The sequence below is a fragment of the Nipponia nippon genome, unplaced genomic scaffold (assembly GCF_047370975.1).
Source record: "Nipponia nippon isolate SJK-2023a ecotype South Korea unplaced genomic scaffold, ASM4737097v1 scaffold_6, whole genome shotgun sequence".
In the NCBI taxonomy this organism is placed as follows: Eukaryota; Metazoa; Chordata; class Aves; order Pelecaniformes; family Threskiornithidae; genus Nipponia; species Nipponia nippon.
The window spans coordinates 77,208,035-77,226,347 of NW_028262380.1; the positions used below are offsets into that span (position 1 = coordinate 77,208,035).

General features: G+C 44.9%; 3 protein-coding genes across 3 annotated transcripts in view; 2 read left to right on the forward strand and 1 right to left on the reverse strand.

Moving 5' to 3' along the window:
• Positions 1-284: 284 nt before the first annotated feature.
• CCNA2 (cyclin A2) lies at positions 285-6,847 on the forward strand. The gene is made up of 8 exons (XM_087738059.1): positions 285-658; positions 820-1,060; positions 2,104-2,219; positions 2,578-2,801; positions 3,383-3,587; positions 4,436-4,549; positions 5,043-5,176; positions 5,626-6,847. Exons 1-8 carry the CDS (start codon positions 527-529, stop codon positions 5,678-5,680), a joined length of 1,221 nt encoding a protein of 406 aa, XP_087594185.1. The 5' UTR covers positions 285-526; the 3' UTR covers positions 5,681-6,847.
• A 2,230-nt stretch (positions 6,848-9,077) lies between these two features.
• On the reverse strand, positions 9,078-14,813 carry EXOSC9 (exosome component 9). The gene is made up of 12 exons (XM_087738062.1): positions 14,659-14,813; positions 14,388-14,482; positions 13,632-13,751; positions 13,417-13,519; positions 12,828-12,965; positions 12,275-12,357; positions 11,814-11,946; positions 11,279-11,367; positions 10,934-11,080; positions 10,371-10,561; positions 9,966-10,044; positions 9,078-9,428 (listed from the first exon to the last, which is right to left on the reverse strand). The coding sequence occupies exons 1-12, from the start codon at positions 14,722-14,724 to the stop codon at positions 9,347-9,349; spliced, it is 1,326 nt and encodes a 441-aa protein (XP_087594188.1). The 5' UTR covers positions 14,725-14,813; the 3' UTR covers positions 9,078-9,346.
• A 51-nt stretch (positions 14,814-14,864) lies between these two features.
• The window catches only part of ANXA5 (annexin A5), a 53,181-nt gene continuing 49,732 nt past the window's right edge, over positions 14,865-18,313 (forward strand). The window contains exon 1 of the mRNA XM_087738061.1: positions 14,865-15,323. The gene's annotated coding sequence lies outside the window, so the exon portion shown is untranslated. The remainder of the gene's footprint in view (positions 15,324-18,313) is intronic.

Here is an 18,313-nt window from a genome sequence, read left to right on the forward strand (position 1 = left end):
AATCTAAACCTCCCCTGGCGCAGCTTGAGGCCGTTTCCTCTCGTCCTGTCGCTTGTTACTGGGGAGAAGCGGCCGACCCCCCCCCCCCACCCCGGCTCCAGCCTCCTGACAGGCAGTTGCAGAGAGCGATGAGGGCTCCCCCCAGCCTCCCCTCACGGGCCCGGCGCAGGGGCAATCTCCCGGCGGGAAGGGGCGAGGCGCTTCCCGCCCTCCCTTGCGGCGCGCGGCGCGCTCTCCCTGGCCCCGCCCCTCGGCCCCAGGTACCGCCCGCCCTTCGCCCCGTCCGGTTTGTCCCCCGCCGCCGCCCGTAGGCCGCGTGACGCGCGGCGGCGCCGCGCCCCCTGATTGGGCGATTCAAGAGTCGCGGGCTACTTGAACGGCGAGAGCGGCGCCGCGGCGGGAGACTGGGCGGCCGCCGGCAGCAGTCGCCCCCATCCCCCGCCCGGCGGCGGCCCCCCTTCCCCCCTCCCCCGGCCCTCCCCGTCCTCCTCCTCCGGCGGCGCCGCCGCCACCCGCGGCCGCGACGATGTTGGCGGGGCAGGAGAACCAGGAGAACGTTCCCCCGGGCGGCAAAGCGGCGCCGCCCGCCCCCGCCGGTACCCGCGTGGCGCTGGGGCTGCTGCGGGGCGCCCAGCAGCGGCCCGGGCTCCCGCCGCAGGTGAGGAGAGGGCGGGCGGGCGGCGGGCCCGGGGCGGCGCGGGAGGGAGGAGGTGTGTGGTGAGGGGGGGGCGCCATCTTGGGGCGGCGGGAGCTGTCAGCGGCGGCTGTCAGCGGCGGGGCCGGGCTCTCGGCGGCGCTGACGGGCCGCTCTCCCCACAGGCGGCGCGGAGCGGCGGTGAGGGTCATGGCGCGGCGGCGGTGGGGCGGCCGGTCGGCGGGCAGCAGGCCTTCACCATCCATGTGGACGAGCCGGACGGGGAGCAGCAGCAGCGGCGGCGGGGCGGCGGCGGCCCGGCGAGCCAGAAGGAGGAGGCGGCGCTGGGGCTGCGTGCGGCCGTCTGCGCCCTGGGGGAGCGGCGGCCCCTGGCCCCCCTGGGCAACGCCATGGAGCTGAGCTTCGGTACGTGACCCCCACCGCCCGGGGCTCGGCTGGTGTCCCTCGGTGCGCCCTGAGGGCCCCAGCCCGCCTGCTCCCCGGGCAGCGGCCCCGGGCGGCGCAGGGCCCTTCCCCCTGGAAACGGGGAGGTGAGCAGGGTTGTGCCGAGGTGTTCCCTAGGGAATGGTTTCCCGAGCGAACTAGAGGAGGACTGTAGGTCCTGAAGGTGTTTGGGATGTAGACTGGTTTGGTTCGACTCAGAAGATACCCTTTCAGTTGCTGAAACAGATTTGGTTCCTTCGAGCCTGCCATTACAATACCATAGCCTTTCAATGCAGCTGAGCTATCGATTGCTTGAGCCTCTGCGCTTCCACCCCCTGCTCTTTGTAGGCAGTTTTATGCTTATAAACTTAACTATTGGTACCTCATGAGAGAAACCAGGTTACAGACAAGAGCAGCCCTTAGAGCCTCACCCTTTGCTACTGCTATAGAGTTAGAAGGGGAATCTGCTTAGGCAGATCCTGAGACTTTAAATAGACTTTTCTCCCAGGTAATACCCAGTACTGGTGCAAGTGTTTAGAGCTCTTCCCCATACAAAAGAAATGGGAGCAGTTGGATCCATCTTCCGTAACGCGTGCATGAATATCTGAGGGCTGATATCATTATGGTCCACTTCTGCCGTCTACAAAAAGCTCTGGTACTCCAGCCCTCTTTTAAGCCCCAATAGCTAAGCTTACAGGATTCACATCTATGTAACAAGGTAGCACAGGATGCACTGAGCACTACATAATTGCAAAAGAGTTTTCTACCCCTTTATTCCAAGGGGGGAAAAAGAGAAAGGGGAACAGGAAGCTTCCTTTTTGCAGTAACATTTTGGCTTCCCTAGATCCTCCTCAGCTCCTGGTCTAGTTCAGCAATAGCCTGCCCTCGCTGCCCACCTAGAAGGCAAGAGACCCAGCAGCCCTGGAAAGCCACCATCGACGTGCTACAGAACAGAGCAGTTCCCTGTGCTACCAGGGAGTGGTCTGATGGTTCTCGCTTTAACATGGCTATTATCTTCTACTTAGATTCTCCAAGTATTATGGATATTTCAATAACCTCAGAACCAGAAGACAAAAAACCAAACGTTAATAATGTGCCAGACTATATCAGCGATATCCATACGTACCTTAGGGAAATGGAGGTGAGCTGCTCTCTCTTTTCTTGTTTGCATACAGCTTATGGGGGAGAAATTTCGGTTGAGAAACACATCTAAACATTGGTTACTACTACAGTGACTAAAGTAAGGCCTGCTAGAAATAGAGAAATAAGATGCTGTGTCCACTGCTGTGAACACAAGACCATTTTCTTGTGATAAAATTGATTGTGCCACGCACCAAACAGAAGCTGGAAAGTAAGATTATGGAAATATAATTTACTGATCCTAGACTTAGCATTGTTTACTTCTGGTCTGTTTAAACTGTGGTAAATGGAGCTTAAACAGTTGTTTCCCTACTGCCACTTAGTCTAAACTCAATCTTATCTGTCATCTAAACCCACAGGTGAAATGCAAGCCTAAAATGGGTTACATGAAGAAGCAACCTGATATCACAAACAACATGCGGGCTATTCTTGTGGACTGGCTGGTGGAAGTTGGAGAAGAATACAAATTACAAAATGAAACCCTGCACTTAGCTGTAAATTACATTGATAGGTTTCTTTCTTCAATGTCTGTTTTGAGAGGAAAACTTCAGCTTGTGGGGACTGCAGCGATGCTGCTTGCATCGTAAGTGAAATTGCCTAATTTAAAATTCCACTTGCTGGTCTCAAACAGATGGAAATCTTGTGGCTATCACATTTCTGTTGCCTATAGCCAGACTGACTCAGGAGGGCTTCGCACTAGAAGAAAAACCAGGAGTTATCCACCTAAAAGCTTGGCAGTTTGTATGAAACTCTGCAAGCAAGGTTCTAGGCTATGTTTGTAGGTTGCCCTAATGTGAGGATTCATTATTTCTAGCTGCAGCAGCAGCAGGCTTCTAAACAGTATTTGAGGGAATATGCACAAGGCATGTGCAAAGGAAGTTTTGCTTGCACCAATTATTAGTTTAGTGGGTTCTTCTGGAATTTCAATAACTCTGAGTCCCAAATTGCTTAGTGCTAATAAAATACCAGGCTGTTTTAGCTCTGTAATTTCAAGTTCTGCTGCTTCAAGAGCTACTGAACCAAGTGCAGCAAACTTGTTCGGCAACAGTGCCCAGCTACTTCACAAGTCAGAATTTAAATTCGCATGCTGGCTTTCATTAAATGTTGCTGGTTATCTGGTTTTCTAGTACTCAATTATTTGCTCATAACTCTTTCTCCTGGCAGGAAGTTTGAAGAAATCTACCCTCCTGAAGTAGCAGAGTTTGTCTACATCACAGATGACACCTATACCAAGAAGCAGGTTCTAAGGATGGAGCACTTAATTTTGAAGGTTTTGTCGTTTGACTTGGCAGCTCCAACAATCAACCAGTTCCTCACTCAGTATTTCCTACATGAGCAGACAAATGCTAAAGTGGAGAGCCTATCAATGGTAAGTAAGAATTAATAGCTTGGCCTGTGTAACTAGAGAGTTCTATTACTAGTAGTGCACTTTACAAGCTCTGTTTCCTAGTCCCAGTAGAAAAGAAATGCTAAAGGATTCTTCAGTCCAGGCTTCTCTGCCTCCTCCTGTTTTTAAATGTGTAGTCTCTCTGGGAGAGTTCTGGAGAGCGCATACGTTATGCCACGTGCTCCTCCAGGAGTGGTGCCACACCGCTGGAAACTTCACACTCCTGTTGCCACTTACTGTTTGAGATACTCCATTCCTATCGCAGCTGGCACTTGCCCTGGCTCAAGCATGTGCATGCTTACTCGGAGCAGGCAGAGACTGATGAACTTTAATTCGGGGTTTCTTTCACTGCTACATGTTTCCCTCTTTCTTACTTAAAACTGCCACACCTACCCACCCATTTTGGCTGAAAGGGACTTGTGGTTTTCCCCTCAACAAGCAGTGAGCTCAATCCAGAGGCTAATTTCTAAAGCAGAGCACAGATAACATTTCAGCTAAAGTTATACCAAATCCAAACTGTGTAGCAGGTACCGGAGCGCCTATATAGAAGGCTGGTCTCCCTGTGCAAAGGTCAGACCCAACTACACTCTTCCCTCTAGATCTTACCTACCTCTAAATAGAAAACGCAGTGTTGCAGAAGCATGCATTGGGAACACTGGCAGTAGCTAACAGTAGATGGTAAAAGAGAAAGCAAGTGGAAACTAGTAAAAGCTGTTCCTCCAACTGATGGCGGGATTGGAAGCTTAAATTAGGGTTCTAGGGCAACTGTTCAATGTTCTTGTGCTTCCTTTTGGAAGCCCATGATTCCCTTTCTCTCGTTTCCCTTGCAGTACCTTGGGGAGCTGAGTCTAATTGATGCTGATCCTTACCTGAAATACTTGCCGTCAGTTATTGCTGCTGCCGCATTTCATCTAGCAGGCTATACGATCACTGGACAAACTTGGGTATGTAGCACTAAACCTTGAGCCTTCACGCACCTTTATGCATGTTTAGCGTATTCGTACGTGGTTTTGCGCAGCCCCTCTGCACTCCTAGGCTGTTAATTAGGGATTTCTCCCTATGGTATTTGAAAAATGGGGGGGACACACCTTTTCTTGGAAGGAAGAGGCAGCTACCGATGCCCTGTGTTCTGGTGATCCTTCTCAAAGCTGTAAGCAGCTTCTTTGTGATGAAGAAGTGGGCGGTAAGAAAGCCTAAGCGCTGGGGGTAAGGAATACTTGTTTAGAGTATGATTGTTTTCAGGATTACCGTAAATCTACATGAACTGCTAAAATCTGAGCAGCAAGTATTAAACTACTTTGTGTTTGAGAAAAGGACACTCTGCCAACCTGCTAGAACAAGAGAGTTTTGACAGGGAGCTAAAAACTCCACCAGTGGTCGTCAGCATAAGCGAACAGAAAGGTTCAAATGTCCCTCTTCCTTTCCTTTTTCCCTCAGCCTGAATCCCTGTGCAAAGTAACAGGCTACACCCTTGAAGACATCAAGCCTTGCCTCATGGACCTACACGAGACCTACCTCAAAGCAGCACAGCACACGCAACAGTCCATAAGGGAAAAGTACAAGAGTACAAAGTGAGTATCTGTAGAGACGTACGGTAGCTGGTGTGTTACGCCCGAGTTGTCCCAGAGTGTAACTGCTTAACGGGGTGGGGGGTGAGGCATATCTTGAGTCTTCAGTGAGACTCAACTAACCAAATCTACCACACAAGTGAAACGGCGACAAGACTCCCCAGGTTTTTGCACAATGTTTTGTTCAGCAATGCTTCATGTTCCCCACCAGGCCTGCTGTATCACTACCTGAACGGTCAGATAGAAACTGGAGGAATTTTCTTGATGTTCCTACAGTTGGTAGGCAGGAGATGGTACCTAATGCTCCTAAAAAAAAAATCTGCGTCAGCATGGCAGCTGACAAGCCCCAAAATGTTTTCTGCCTTGTGAGGAATGTGCTTCGCTGCAGTATGTACGCTATTCTTTACAGCAGAGAGCACGATGACATCCTGCGTCTCTTTTTCCCTCTCTAGGTACCATGGAGTATCGCTTATTGACCCACCAGAGACACTAAACTTATTGCAATAATCAAGAGACTGATCTTTTAAAAAGATGTATATTACAAGAAAATGATGTACAGTTTTAAACATGGTTCAAAATTCTAGATGTGATCACTCAGAATATTAATACAGGTTTTGATGAGCTTAATTATGAAGTTAGTTCTATGTGGTTTTAATGTAAATCTTTTGTACATGCAATCTTGTTAAAATATTTAGCTGGGTTTTTATAAAAATGTTCTCCTCAAGCACAGAATTAACCATGCAGACCAAGGGAAGTCTGAGACTGCTTATCTAATTATAGACTAAACATTAATTAGCAGTGCATTATTATAGTAGGGCTTTTTCTCCTTCCAAGTAAGAATGACTTGGACTCCACAGCAGTATTTGTAGCATTTTTATACTGTCTAGTTTAAACTGAGAGTTAGTATAGATCCAAAAGGTGGCTTTATGGCTATAATACTGGAAGAAACTATAGCTATGAGAACACCTCGCTGGAATTGACTCCTGTGAGGCTCTTTAGGATGTGCCACTTACCGGAAGCCTTGATTGCTACGTAATGTATTGCCAGATCGCCATCAGGTTAAAGGTTGAACGCTCTGCTGCAGGGACTGTGCGGCTAAAACTAGTATACCAGTTCATACTTCTCTTCCAGTACGTATAAAATGGTCTTGCTATAGGTATTTTCTAGTCAAAGTGTAAAACTGATACTAATTTAAACCCGTGGAGTTCCCGCTGATGTGTTAGCTGTCCTGAAAGCCCATCGATACCTACTAAAAAAATTAGAGTCATCAGTCTGCTTACCTAGTACCTCTTTAGGGGCGGTGGAGGGATTAAACTGCAGGAGGGTGAACTACTGCTCTGTGCCCTCATGAGGAGGGAACGTCTTCTGGCGCAGATGGGCTGTGTGCAGAACGGTATGAATTCTGTACATCCCTCTTGCTTGGAAAGGGTTCCTCTGCGGCAGGCAGCAAGAATGTAGACCAACTGGTCTTATTTTTCCTTGGTTCTAGAAGTGTTACACAAGCAAACTAGCACATAGTTGGCATCAGATCAAGTGGACATTTACCTTCAACCTGTGTAAATGGAGTGATGCTGCCCTGTACCGGCTGTTCTTTGCATGTAAAGCAGTGAGTGCATGGAAGTGGCTTTAATTAAGCCACGTCCAGGTTGGCTAATAAACAATTTTTACATCTGATGTTAGTGGTCTTGCCGATACCTTAAAACCACTGAGCGGCAGTACTGCCATCTTAAACTGGCATTCATTTCTAAAGCTTTTGGGCAAGGGCTGCCCTGTGAAACCTGTGCCACTTCAACTTGAAGCAGATTCAACGCTGCCTGTCTGGTTATCTGGACACCCAGCAGTATAAATTCTTCACAGATGTCGAACAACTGTTATGGTGTGGGCTATTTAAAATACATCTTAAAAAAATCAGCAGCCCACTGACAAGCGTGTGTTACAGTGAGATAACTCGCATGTCTCGACTCGGTAACTAAAAACTTGCTGTTCTGCCCCCACCCCTGCTCTGCAACCTGAGCCCTCCATGAACCAACTCAGTAACAAAACTGATCAGAGGCTGCCTTTCTTGGCCAATCTGAGCTTTTTAGGATGCACTTTGACTTTTATACATGTTCTAATGTTTAATGGAGAGCCATATTTCATTGGTCTACCATGTTCTCCGATAACCTTTATTAAGCTTAATTTCAGTAGGTTGCCACTGAAAAGCTGAAACTAGTTGGGGAAAAAACTGTGCAGCGTATCATGTCTGGTGCCAAGTACTGGAAATGCTCCAGCCTTGCGGGAGAGGGAGTTTGTGTATGGAGGAACGCGTTTGCCACAATTGCGACATCAGTTTGTGACCTTGGAAGGGCAACTCAAAGCGCTGACTGGCAATTATTCTTTGAAGACGATAGAGCACAGCGCTCTTCCTGAGAAACTGGGTTCTGCCTTCCCCTTCTTTTTTTTTTTGTGGTGTGTGCTGGAAACTTTCCAAGGCCACTGAGAAATATGAACATTGGAGGAGGAGTAATTTAAAGGAAGCTTATGAATTATTTTCCCCAGAAAAGAGCAAGTAGCAGTAGTTAAGCGAAAGGACTACAGTGGCTTATAGTATTAGTTTCCTGCTGAATGAAATGCCTCCTTGCTCTGTTTTCAAGAGAAGTTGTTCTGTTACTGTTCCCATAGCACAGAGAAAAATTCTCCCTTGCTGCCTGAGCTTTACTTTCAACATACCGATGAGACTTCCTCTACAGCCAAAAAAAAAAAAAAAGCTTCAGTCACGGGCTGGCATCTCTGCCCAGTGTGACTACGTTCCTCCTTCCTCACTGGCAGCTCTGGCTGCTGCAATAAATACCATCTTTTTCCATCTTCTCATTTTCTGAAGTTAATATGGGACAATTCCAGCTCTTGCTACTAATCTTTGAACAAAATATCCCGGGTTGTACTGTACGACTATTTTGCCTCTCTAGTTTAACTTCTCCTAGTCCTCTCAACATAAAGCCTGTAAGGAATGCAGGGTGCGAGATGTTATGTGTGAAGAAGAGAGAAACAGCAGGGCAAAGAACACCGTTCTTTTTCCTGAAGAAGTTTTAAGGTTGCACGGTACTGTGGAACTAAGAAGAAACTGAATCTTCACTCATTCTTGTACTCCCAACAGTGTCTTTGGGTTGGAAGACTTGACACTAAGAAAACATGCTGGTTTAGCTCCTGGAGGAATGGGGCTTTCAGTATTTGTCCCTTTCTGAAAGAGCACAACTTGATTAAAGCTTTGCTTGGCTGGGAGCAATTTTTTTTTTTTTTTTAACATTAAATTCAAAACCTGATTTGGGGAATGTAATATCTGCAACAGTAACTTCTCTCCTGTTCATATTTCATGAAATACTAAGGTCACATGTAAAATAGTCCTACGTTACTCTTGTAAATATGTGTATGTTTCCAATTTGACTTGGTTTTTGAAGAAAGCGGCTAGGTCAGATGTTTTGGAAACTTCCTTGTCTCTTCGCTTTGCCCCATTCTTAATTCAGAGCATAATTCTTTGAATATAGTTCAAGAAGCATTCCTGTCTGTTGCATGTAATATTTAATTAAACTTTTTAAGAAACTCCATTGCTGAAGTATGAGTTGCTTCCCTATGAAAGTTTTGCAGAAGTTCTGTGCTATTTTGTTAAGTACGTGCATTTCTGTTCATTTTTATACAAGGCTGAGTCAGTGAAAGGTAAAATGCAGTGATGTGGGCAAGGTCTTAGTCACAGCACGCCCTCTCCCCGTGAAGAACATTCCAAGGTATGAAACGCTTCCAAGGCGTGCTAATAGCTACCTTAATTAAAAGAAGCTTTTCCTGGCATTAAACTTGAGCCATAATTTCTTTTACTACCTGAACTCTTGACTATACCCAGTTCGCTTCGGTAATGGCAGAAGCTGTTTCATTAAAACTACATATCTTGCCTCTGCAATTGAAGTTGTGTAACTTGAGTCAGTTCAAGTTGAACTAGTGAGTTTGCTGCTGCAGCTGGATGCTAACCACGGAATGTCACTTACATGCAAAATTTTTTTATTTAAAGCAATGGTTTTATAAAATATACATAAAAGCAGGACCAGACACGGGGTATGAGGAAATAAAATTATCTACAAAAATAAGTTCAGTAATGATAGAACAAATTATGTATTATACAGCGTTTCTGAAGGGGGGATGATGGCTTTAATGAGCAGCTCTCTTCTTTTTTCTCCTTTTGTTAAATGCTTTCTTACTTGTAGTTTCTTGTTTCGAGTTGGTCTGTGTTCTGTGAGAAAACAACATTTCTATCAAAGAAGCGTACCGAATTGTTTTATTTCAAAAGAACACAGGCTGATCATCCGTAACAGGGCAACCATCCACCACGCTCAGTGCAAAGTTCAAACTCAGGTTCTAGAAAGTGTGCTACACACGACAATGAGGTTTTCCATGGCTAGTGCAGGGATGCAGCAATAAACCCCACTTCTCGGGGATAAAATTTAAGATTAGCTGTAGGGTAGCATGTAGAATCTCTGCAGCATCTCCAAGGAGCAGCTGATTCAAATCCACTTTTATGCTTTCAGTCCCTTGGGAATCATTAAGATCACTCAAATATCTATAACCATTTCAGACAGCCGCAGGTCAGCCAGGATGACCGGCCTCCTAGGACAGGAGCATGCTAGCCTAGATGTAAACTTCCTCGCTCTCGGCTATCTATGTAGTCCCCTTCATCAACTGAGACCTTTCCCAGTCTTGCCAAAATCCTGAGCTTCCCGAAATACTCCTCACAAACTCCCTTCCCCTCTTCATTTCACATGATGGTTACCTTGTTTTCCGGGGTAGCTCCTGTGGTTCCAGAATGACAACTTCTTCCTCTTCACTGTCGGACAGTACAATAGGTTCATCTAAAAAACCAAAAAAACCACAAATCCACAAACTGGTGATCAGCTTTGTACAAACAACTTCTGTAACTAATAACCACTGCATTTTCAAAGAAACAGAGTGGCTAGTGCTTAATTTGGAGCCCTCTTACACTACAGAAATCAGGTTTTCTTTTGAAGAAAATGGAAGTGAGCAGGTGAAGTGAAAGTAGCAAATGGGTGTAACTCAAATGGAAGGTGGCTATGACGGTTCTCCTTTCTTGCTAAGGACCTCTTTCAGGTTTTAATTCTAGACTGTTAATAACGTGATATAATAAGCATATCTGATATCAAGATAAATAAATACTTACCCTTCTTAATTTCCCTCATCGTACTTGTATCCTCAGTTTCCATTTTCTGACATTCAAAAGCAGTAGCTTCACTTTCACCTTCCTCTTCCGCTGCCTCTTCCCTCTCAGATTCTTCAAGGTCTCCCCAGGAGTTCTCTATTCCTTCCCCAATTTGGGCTGTCCCGGGAGTGTGCAGTATTGGTTTGGCAAAACTGAAGTAGTTAAGAAAAACGTCAGTGTTTGCTGGGAAACTCTTTGTATTCTGAGAGAAAACTGGTTGTTTTTTAAGCTGTACCTTTTCTCCCCTGGGGAGATCATCCGTAAAGGGGAGCTGAGAGAGAGTACTACTTCTCCAGTTCCTGTAACAATCAGTCACTTCAGACCTCAGTTTTGCACTTTATGCTAGGAATGAAGTTACCTAAAAGCAGTTAGAACCAAGCCCAAGGTGATGTTGACATTTCCTCCGAAGGCTATAAGGCTACCTAAGCTGCGAGGAATCGAGGATGTGTGTTTAGCTTCTACTAGTGCTAAGGCAGGGGATGGGAAGCCTGGTTTTCCCCTGAATAATACAACAGAAAAGATACACTTCTGAAGGAGGGTCAGCTTTAGTGATGATTTCTTCTGCTTGTTCTTCCACGTTGTTAGTATCAACAGCAGCGCTTTCCATTTTGAAGGCAGTGATCTTTTGATTCGGTATAGATTCTGCAAAGCCGAACTTCCCACCTTCTTTCCTAGTTATTCAGTGACAGACATTATTTCAGGATGTTTCACACTTAAAAATGCTTTCTCTTTTTAAGTTCAAATATACAAATACTTGCTATTTAAAACAAACACAAGTGAAAACAATTCGCTGGTCACGCTACAGGTTGACATTACTTTTTAGTATGTTTCTTAAAAATACCCATTTCCCTTCCTTCCAAACCACTCACCTAACTTTCTGGTCGTTCTCCAAGGCTTTCTGAATTAGTTCTGTTATTTCTGCAACCTTAACAGCTGTTATTTTACTGCATCTGAGAACCTGTTTGTTATACATACAACAACAGTTTACGATCACGAAAGCAAAACATTTTTAACTAAAACTGTAGAACACCACAGGAGTCGCAAACTCTTAAAATGAAATATGGCATCTTAGTAGGAGGGACTGGACACACTGAAAGTTGATGCAAAAGGTTAACGCAATGGACTGAATTTATTTACAGACTCCCTCAGCCAAATCACAGGGAAAAAAAAAAAAAAAAAGATGGGTATCTGACCAAACAATATGCCTTTTCTATGTTTCTTCTTCAGCATGATGCACAATACTACGCTCTTCTGCTAGCACTAAAAATACGTAATATTTTCCAATTAAATCAGGCAGGTAATTGATTTCTTGGCTTCCAAACGTCAAGGATATTTCAAGATCAAGATTACAGCACAGGAACTAGTTTATACACGGGAGAAAGACTGGTCAAGGCAAAGACTCACCTGATCTTTGACTAGCATAATCCCCCCACTGGACTGGATGGTACAAATTTCACGATGTTTATTCATGGCAATTACGAGGAGGCCATCCATTACGCATTCCTCACGCTCACTTGGATCCACCAATAAATAGGTCCTAGAATCAAGTTTTTAAATATAAGCCAACGGTAAAGGTTTGAGGTGAGTTACTACCCTTAAAACAATTAAACAAAGGTATTGGTTTACGTATTAGTAATTATGGGTATACTCCCCCCAGAAAGTTTTTCTACCTCATCTGTGGGAAGCTGCTCGTTAGTCACACTGTGCAGAACACATAAATATCTCCCCATGGCATCTCACTTCAGATAAATTTTTTTAAGAAACAGTCTTGTCAATATAAATATTTTTAGGACTCTTCTATCTTTAAAATCAATTCTGCAGAATTGACAATAAGCTGTTTTTGTCAAAACACTTAAAAACCTTACCCTTGCTGGAAGAAGGCAAAACTGACACAAATAGGCATGTGGTGGATACTCAAGGGGACAGGATCACGTTCCTCAGGAGTGTACTTTGAAAAGAATTGGCCCAGAAGACAATTATTTGTGAAGCACATTTAATTTTAAAATTATGTACAGTACAAAGGTATTTAAGGAACTAAAAAACAGAGAAAAAAAAGTCTAACAAATGTTTAGTCATCTAAATGTTAGAAAAATTCTCTTTACTCTTCTTCTGTGCAATTCTTACTGTTTACTACCCACAGAGGTAAATACAGCACATTCATCAGCCTTATGCTTGATTTGGTCAATATACTGTAGAATACTTTTACAATTAATATTCCCATAAACTGAGGTTGATAAAATTCTGTATTCAGCAGGCTTCCTTACTAACCTTTCATATTTTGAATAGCAACACATCTATCCTAAAACTCAAGCATCTTGGAGTTTATCTGCTTATGCAAACATTTAATTCTGCCTTTTAGGCAGAAAGAAACAGCCACCTGGGATGCCACAATGCTTACTATGATCTGGTAGAACTTACCACAGTTACTTCTTCTCCTTGCACAGACACATCTGGTCTGCGAAAATGACAGAGCGCTACAATTCCTGCTATGCTAGCAGCATCGATAATGTTACCATCATGATTTAACAGGTGCAAGTCCAGACGAATTTGCCAAACCTGAGAAAAGGCATACAAAACTGCTTGGTAATTTGTGGCGTGATTCTACAGAATTCATTGTTTTTCAAAACAATTTCTTTTTTTGAACCGTAAAAAGAACCAGCGTATATTCTTCAGGTCTTTGCTTCAGACGACGAAAGACCTCGGTATATTCCAAGATAGCCAGTGTCCTAGATTTAAGCCCTGGTTAATTATGACAAAACACATAACTTTTAAGTACAATTTAAACTTTATTCTGCAAAGAAATATTCCAGTGTGCAGGGTCCCAACTACTTCAGAAAACCTATGTAGATATGTACGTTAAAAATACCTGTAAAGTCAGATGTGTGGATCCTTACATTAACCTAAAATCAGAACTTCTAATTTCCAAAACAAGCCAAAGATGACCCTAGAAACAGACTATATGTACCCTTCAGTCTAAATCCACTTGAAATCACTAGTTTTTCCGTACCTTTTCACCAGCAACAACACAGAGAGATTCAGTATCTATACATTTGGAATTTCTCAGGCATCGTTCTATTAGTCTGTTCAGTTTCACCAGTAACTCAGATTGCCTGTTAAAACAAAATTAACCGAAACTGAATATGATTATGCTATATACTTACAGGTATCAAACCAACAGCTCTTATGTCATCCTTGTTTAGTCTTTTTAAGAAAGCTACATACCTGCCAGGCTCAAAACCAGGTGCAGCCATGGGTGAGAGCTCAAGATTAAAGAAAAGTATACCTTCTGTAGGCCGATTTGGCTTGGGGGGAACAAGTTCACACGAGACTTGTGCAAGAACCCTGCAAAGGTAAAGAAACCACTAAGTCATGGAACGTAGCAGGAAAAAAGCTCCTACCACTAGCAACAAAATACGTACTTTGAAAAACCATGCGTTTAGGCTTTTAGTTTACGTTTCTCGCTCCTGACAGTTTCTCATTCAATGCCTGTCACACATATTTAAACCGTGGTCAACAATTGAGAGAATGAGATGTAGAAATTATTCTCCTGTCTTTTAGGATTAAAAATAAGACTCAAACACATAAGAATCTAGAACTAGATGTTTAGGTAAGAGCATATATTCCACTTTTCCACATACAAAAAAGGGCCGTTTGATTTGTGGAAGAACGCAACATGTAATCAGTGAAGAAAGGGATGAAATTTATGATCATTTTGTATTTCATAAATCATTTATAATCCACAACCACCACGGAAACCCCATCCCTTCCCCTCCCACTTCTCCCCGATGGTCCGATCCTTGAATCGCCACGGCTTTTAGGCTTCAATCCTTAAAATCCGTTTGCTGCGAGCTCCGCGGGCTTCCCGGCGAGCGGGCCCGCGCCGCCCGAAAGCCTCTCTGCCGGCCGCCACCGCAGCGCGGCCCGCCCGCAGCCCAGAGGCCGCGGCGCCGGCCGAGCCCCCGCTCCCCCCGCACCCACCTGGTCTTCCCCAGCTCCACGATGCAGCAGCCGTAGTCGGCGCCGAAGGAGATGCGGACGTTCCGGTAGTCATAGCACTGCCGCCCGTCCAGGCGCTGCGGGGCCAGAGACACGCGCAGCGGGTTAACGCGACACAGCCGGGCGGGCGGGGGGGGCGTGCGGCTCTGGCCTACAGAGCCGCGCTATCCCCCCGCTTCCCGGGGCGGGGAAGGGGACAGGGACGGGGAGGGGGATGGCGACGGGGAAGGGGACGGGGAGGCCGGGGCCGCACCTTCCTCTCCTCGATGGCGCGCAGGAGGAAGCGCCGCTCGCAGTTGGAAAGCGGCGTCGCCTTCATGGCGGAGCCTGCGGCACGGCGCGCGCGCGGGGGCTGGTGGGTGCCAGCGCGCGGGGGCTGGTGGGTGCCAGCGCGCAGGCGCCGCGGTTCCCGCCGCCGGCCCCGCCTCGCGGGCGGTTCCTCTCAGGGCGGGCACCGCCGCCCGCCCGGCCGTGAGGGGCGGGTGTCTCCCGGGGCAGTCCGCCGCTACCCTCCGGTACAGCCCGCTAAATGATGGGCACACGGGCCTGCTTCACCGCCGGTGCGGCTTCAGCTGCGGCTCGGAGGTCCTGGGCCGGGCCTGTTGCAGTAGCCGGCCCACGGCGGGTCGCCGCGCCTCTTCAGCGGCTGAGGGGACGGAGGCCGTGTGCGTTTGTGCTACGGTGCCGGTCGTCGGGGAAACCGTCTGGAATTAAAAAAAAAAAAAAGGCGCCCCAGGCATTTCGAGTGGTTAACGCTGCTGTAGTGTCCGGTCTTCAAGAGGTGCATGCTCCTGCAGGCCCTAGAGAACAGCCAGGCTGGTAGCGCGAGCGGGGCAGTTAGTGCTGCAGACAAAAATGCAGCAAAAGCTTCAAATTTGTCAGAAGAACATCCTTTCCTGTTGTTCTGAAGCGTTGCCTGTAAGTAAAAACTCGAGGCCTTTACAAGTGGCTTTTATGCTTAGTTTGAGTTGAAATGAGAAAATGGATTACTGTAGCTTCCCACTAATGTTAAACCCCAGACACTCTGACTTTTCTCACACAAAATTGTTGAAATATATCATTTATACTGTCTTTTTAAACCTTGTCAACCCAGTGAAGTTCTAGTGCAAACTAAGAAGTGAGTCACGTTTCAGAAACTTAAGGTTTGTGCGAGTGAGGACAAGTGTGGTCTGATTTTTCCATGCTGGGTTTTGTATTTTCAGATTAGGATAAATGAATATCATCACAAATATTCAGTGTGAAAGAATATTGATGAGATTACAAGAAGAACTTCTTTCTGTAGGGACAAAAATAAGCAAATAGTTTTCCCATTTGGCACTACATGTGGAGCAAAAATAAGGAACAAATAATGTAACATTTGCAACTTTTTCTCTAGCCACGAATATGATAATGTTTGGCATAAGGTTCTCTCTCATTGCAGCTGTATGGTTGGTGGGGTATTTTCCTTGGAGTTTAACTGGCAGTTTTTAGGTAGAAATTCTGTCTGGTTTTGCTTTTTTATTGTTTAAATTCAGTTATTATATTCATTAGTGAAAGCTTGGGGTTAAATTCTGGCTGCTTTGCAATTTCTGAGAAAAAAATGCTTCCATTGGGACCAAGTTTGCTCTGCATTAGTAGCCCTAAGTCCTGCTGTGCTTTGCTTGCTGAGGCTTTTTTACGTGAAAAGTAAAGGTTAGGTACTAATGACTTGCAATCACTTAAGATTTGATAAGAAGGAAATTATTTTCTAAGCGCTAATTTTAATCGCAGAGCTAATTTCTGAGTTATGTGCAGTTGGGCAAGCTGTTAAACAGTGTTTCTAAATCACAGAAAACAAGTATATTTTGAGTTGTTTCATTTATTATTGGCAGACAGATATAACATGTAAAATAAAGCTTGGGAAACACTTGGGGAACTATTTTGCCAAACATGTAAGTTGAATAACAAAAAAGGTAGAGTTCTGAAATAAGTGGGATGTATCCATAAGCTTTGCATGTTGAATGTCTAATTTAAACTTTTTGCCCAGTATGTTACCGTAAATCCTTTCCTATCACACCGATACATTTCATTGGTTGTACTGAAGTCTTTATGTTGCTTTCACAGAAACTCACTACAAATTTCAGACAATTCCGTTGCACTGAAGAAGTATTTTTGTTTGCATATTCAAGCAAACCCAAGCTATAGCCATAAATTACCACTTTGAATACTTTTTCTTACATCTTTTGTGTGCTCTCATTTTTTTATATTTGTCCGTGTACTTATTAGGAGCCCATGTTCACCCATGTTGTAAGTTATAGTATTTGCAGAAAGCAGGATTGTGAAATATTTCCATCATTTTATAATATAAAAAGAGATCTGAAATCTTTTTACATCTCAATGAACAGAATTTGCTTGGTAAATATAGTCCTGCTACGTTGCCTTTTCAGCAGATATTGGAATGGTTCAAGTCTCCCATGAGGAACTTAAGCTGTTAGCTCAATGCTGCAAAGTTGTTGTGCTTTATTTAAATGAGGTATCTTGTTCCTCAGAATCTGAGTCCTGTGTGTATTCAAAGGTACTGATGTTGGTGGTAAGAGCAGTATTAAGTATTTTATCTGGCATGCACAGCTCAAGTGGCTGAACAGAAATGAACTAGATGATTTCCTTGCTGCTGTTTGTTTCTAAATTCAGATTAAAGGGTCATCAATAAACCCACAAAATCATTGGGGTTGCATAGATCTCACTAGACACCTGATCTGGCAGGCAGCCAGGTTATTAGTGGTGGTGATATGCAGCATGGAGAGATCCCCGTTTGAATTGCAGAATCTTGATTCGGTTTGGAAAGCTGACAGCTTACAGGCAGGAGAAAATGTCTTTGTTGGAACATTTCGTATGAAAGGTGGTGGGATGTAGTGCCTTACTGTGCTGTTTTGTCAGCTTACAGTGAGACGTGGGGTTAAACCACGACACTCGGTAATGATAAATTAATCCGTTTTACTTGGTTCTCATTCACTAGCGTGGTTTTGTTATGTTTTCATTTGCAGACTTCGCAAGAGAATGGTAATACTTAAGATCACTTTGATATTCTTCAAAAAAGGTTTCTATTGCCTGCCCCTTGAGAAAGAGAATTGAAATCTGGAAACAGATGTATTATTCAACAAATCATTTGTATAGGTTAAAATACACTAAAATAGGCAAGCTATATAGACAGTGGAATTTTTACTGTAAGTGGTTGCTCAATAGAGCAGTCAAAATGAAAACTAGTTTTGTGAAACATGGCAGTCATTTTCATTTCAAAGTAAAACAATTTTTGATGAAACTCTTCAGTTACTATCAACAGCCTTGGAAGGGTTTGTATTGTTTGTAGGAGCCTTCTAAACTATGTTACTCTCCATCAATTACAAAAATGTCAACTTGGGCGTATGCTGAGATTTGTGCTTGGGGCTAGAGTGGGAAAAATTCTTGTCCTGGCTCTCTCGGTGAACCGTCGTGTGCCTCGATCTGTCAGGCTGGGGGCAACGCGCCCTTTGGTGTCACTCCTCTTGACAGAAGTGAGCGACTGAGTGTTTGGGCTGGTGAGGAGTTGCAGTTTTGTTGCTTATAAAACTTCTGCAATTGCTGCGATTTGCTAACAGCTTCGATGAAATAGTATTTTCAAAGAACATTCAACAGCGTTGTCAGTCATTTGCGTTAGGTTTTCTTGCGCTAATCTACGTTCTGTCAGAAACATTTCCGGAAGCGCTACTTATACCTTTACTGCTGAGGAGGCGGGTATGGTGGATTTTTGCTTCTGATGCTGGTCCTGTTGAGGATTAGTACACAAAGAAGTTGATGGTGAACTTCAGGAGGAGCTGGATGTGATTCCAGGGGAACAAAGTCGGGGGGGAGGGGGGCTGGAAACCAGCTGTCTCCTTTGATTCATGTCATCTTCTTTACACAAAGTCTACCTT

Bases quoted from the DNA above. Each gene is read 5' to 3' on its own strand.
- CCNA2 (XM_087738059.1), top strand. From the start codon at position 527: ATGTTGGCGGGGCAGGAGAACCAGGAGAACGTTCCCCCGGGCGGCAAA. The intron at 2,220-2,577 runs GTGAGCTGCTCT...CTAAACCCACAG, and splicing joins CGTACCTTAGGGAAATGGAG to GTGAAATGCAAGCCTAAAAT. The intron at 4,550-5,042 runs GTATGTAGCACT...TTTTTCCCTCAG, and splicing joins CGATCACTGGACAAACTTGG to CCTGAATCCCTGTGCAAAGT.
- EXOSC9 (XM_087738062.1), bottom strand. From the start codon at position 14,724: ATGAAGGCGACGCCGCTTTCCAACTGCGAGCGGCGCTTCCTCCTGCGC. The intron at 13,520-13,631 runs GTATGTAGCTTT...TTGTTTTAACAG, and splicing joins CCTGGTTTTGAGCCTGGCAG to GCAATCTGAGTTACTGGTGA. The intron at 11,947-12,274 runs GTAAGGTTTTTA...ACTTGATTCTAG, and splicing joins TTTGCCTTCTTCCAGCAAGG to GACCTATTTATTGGTGGATC.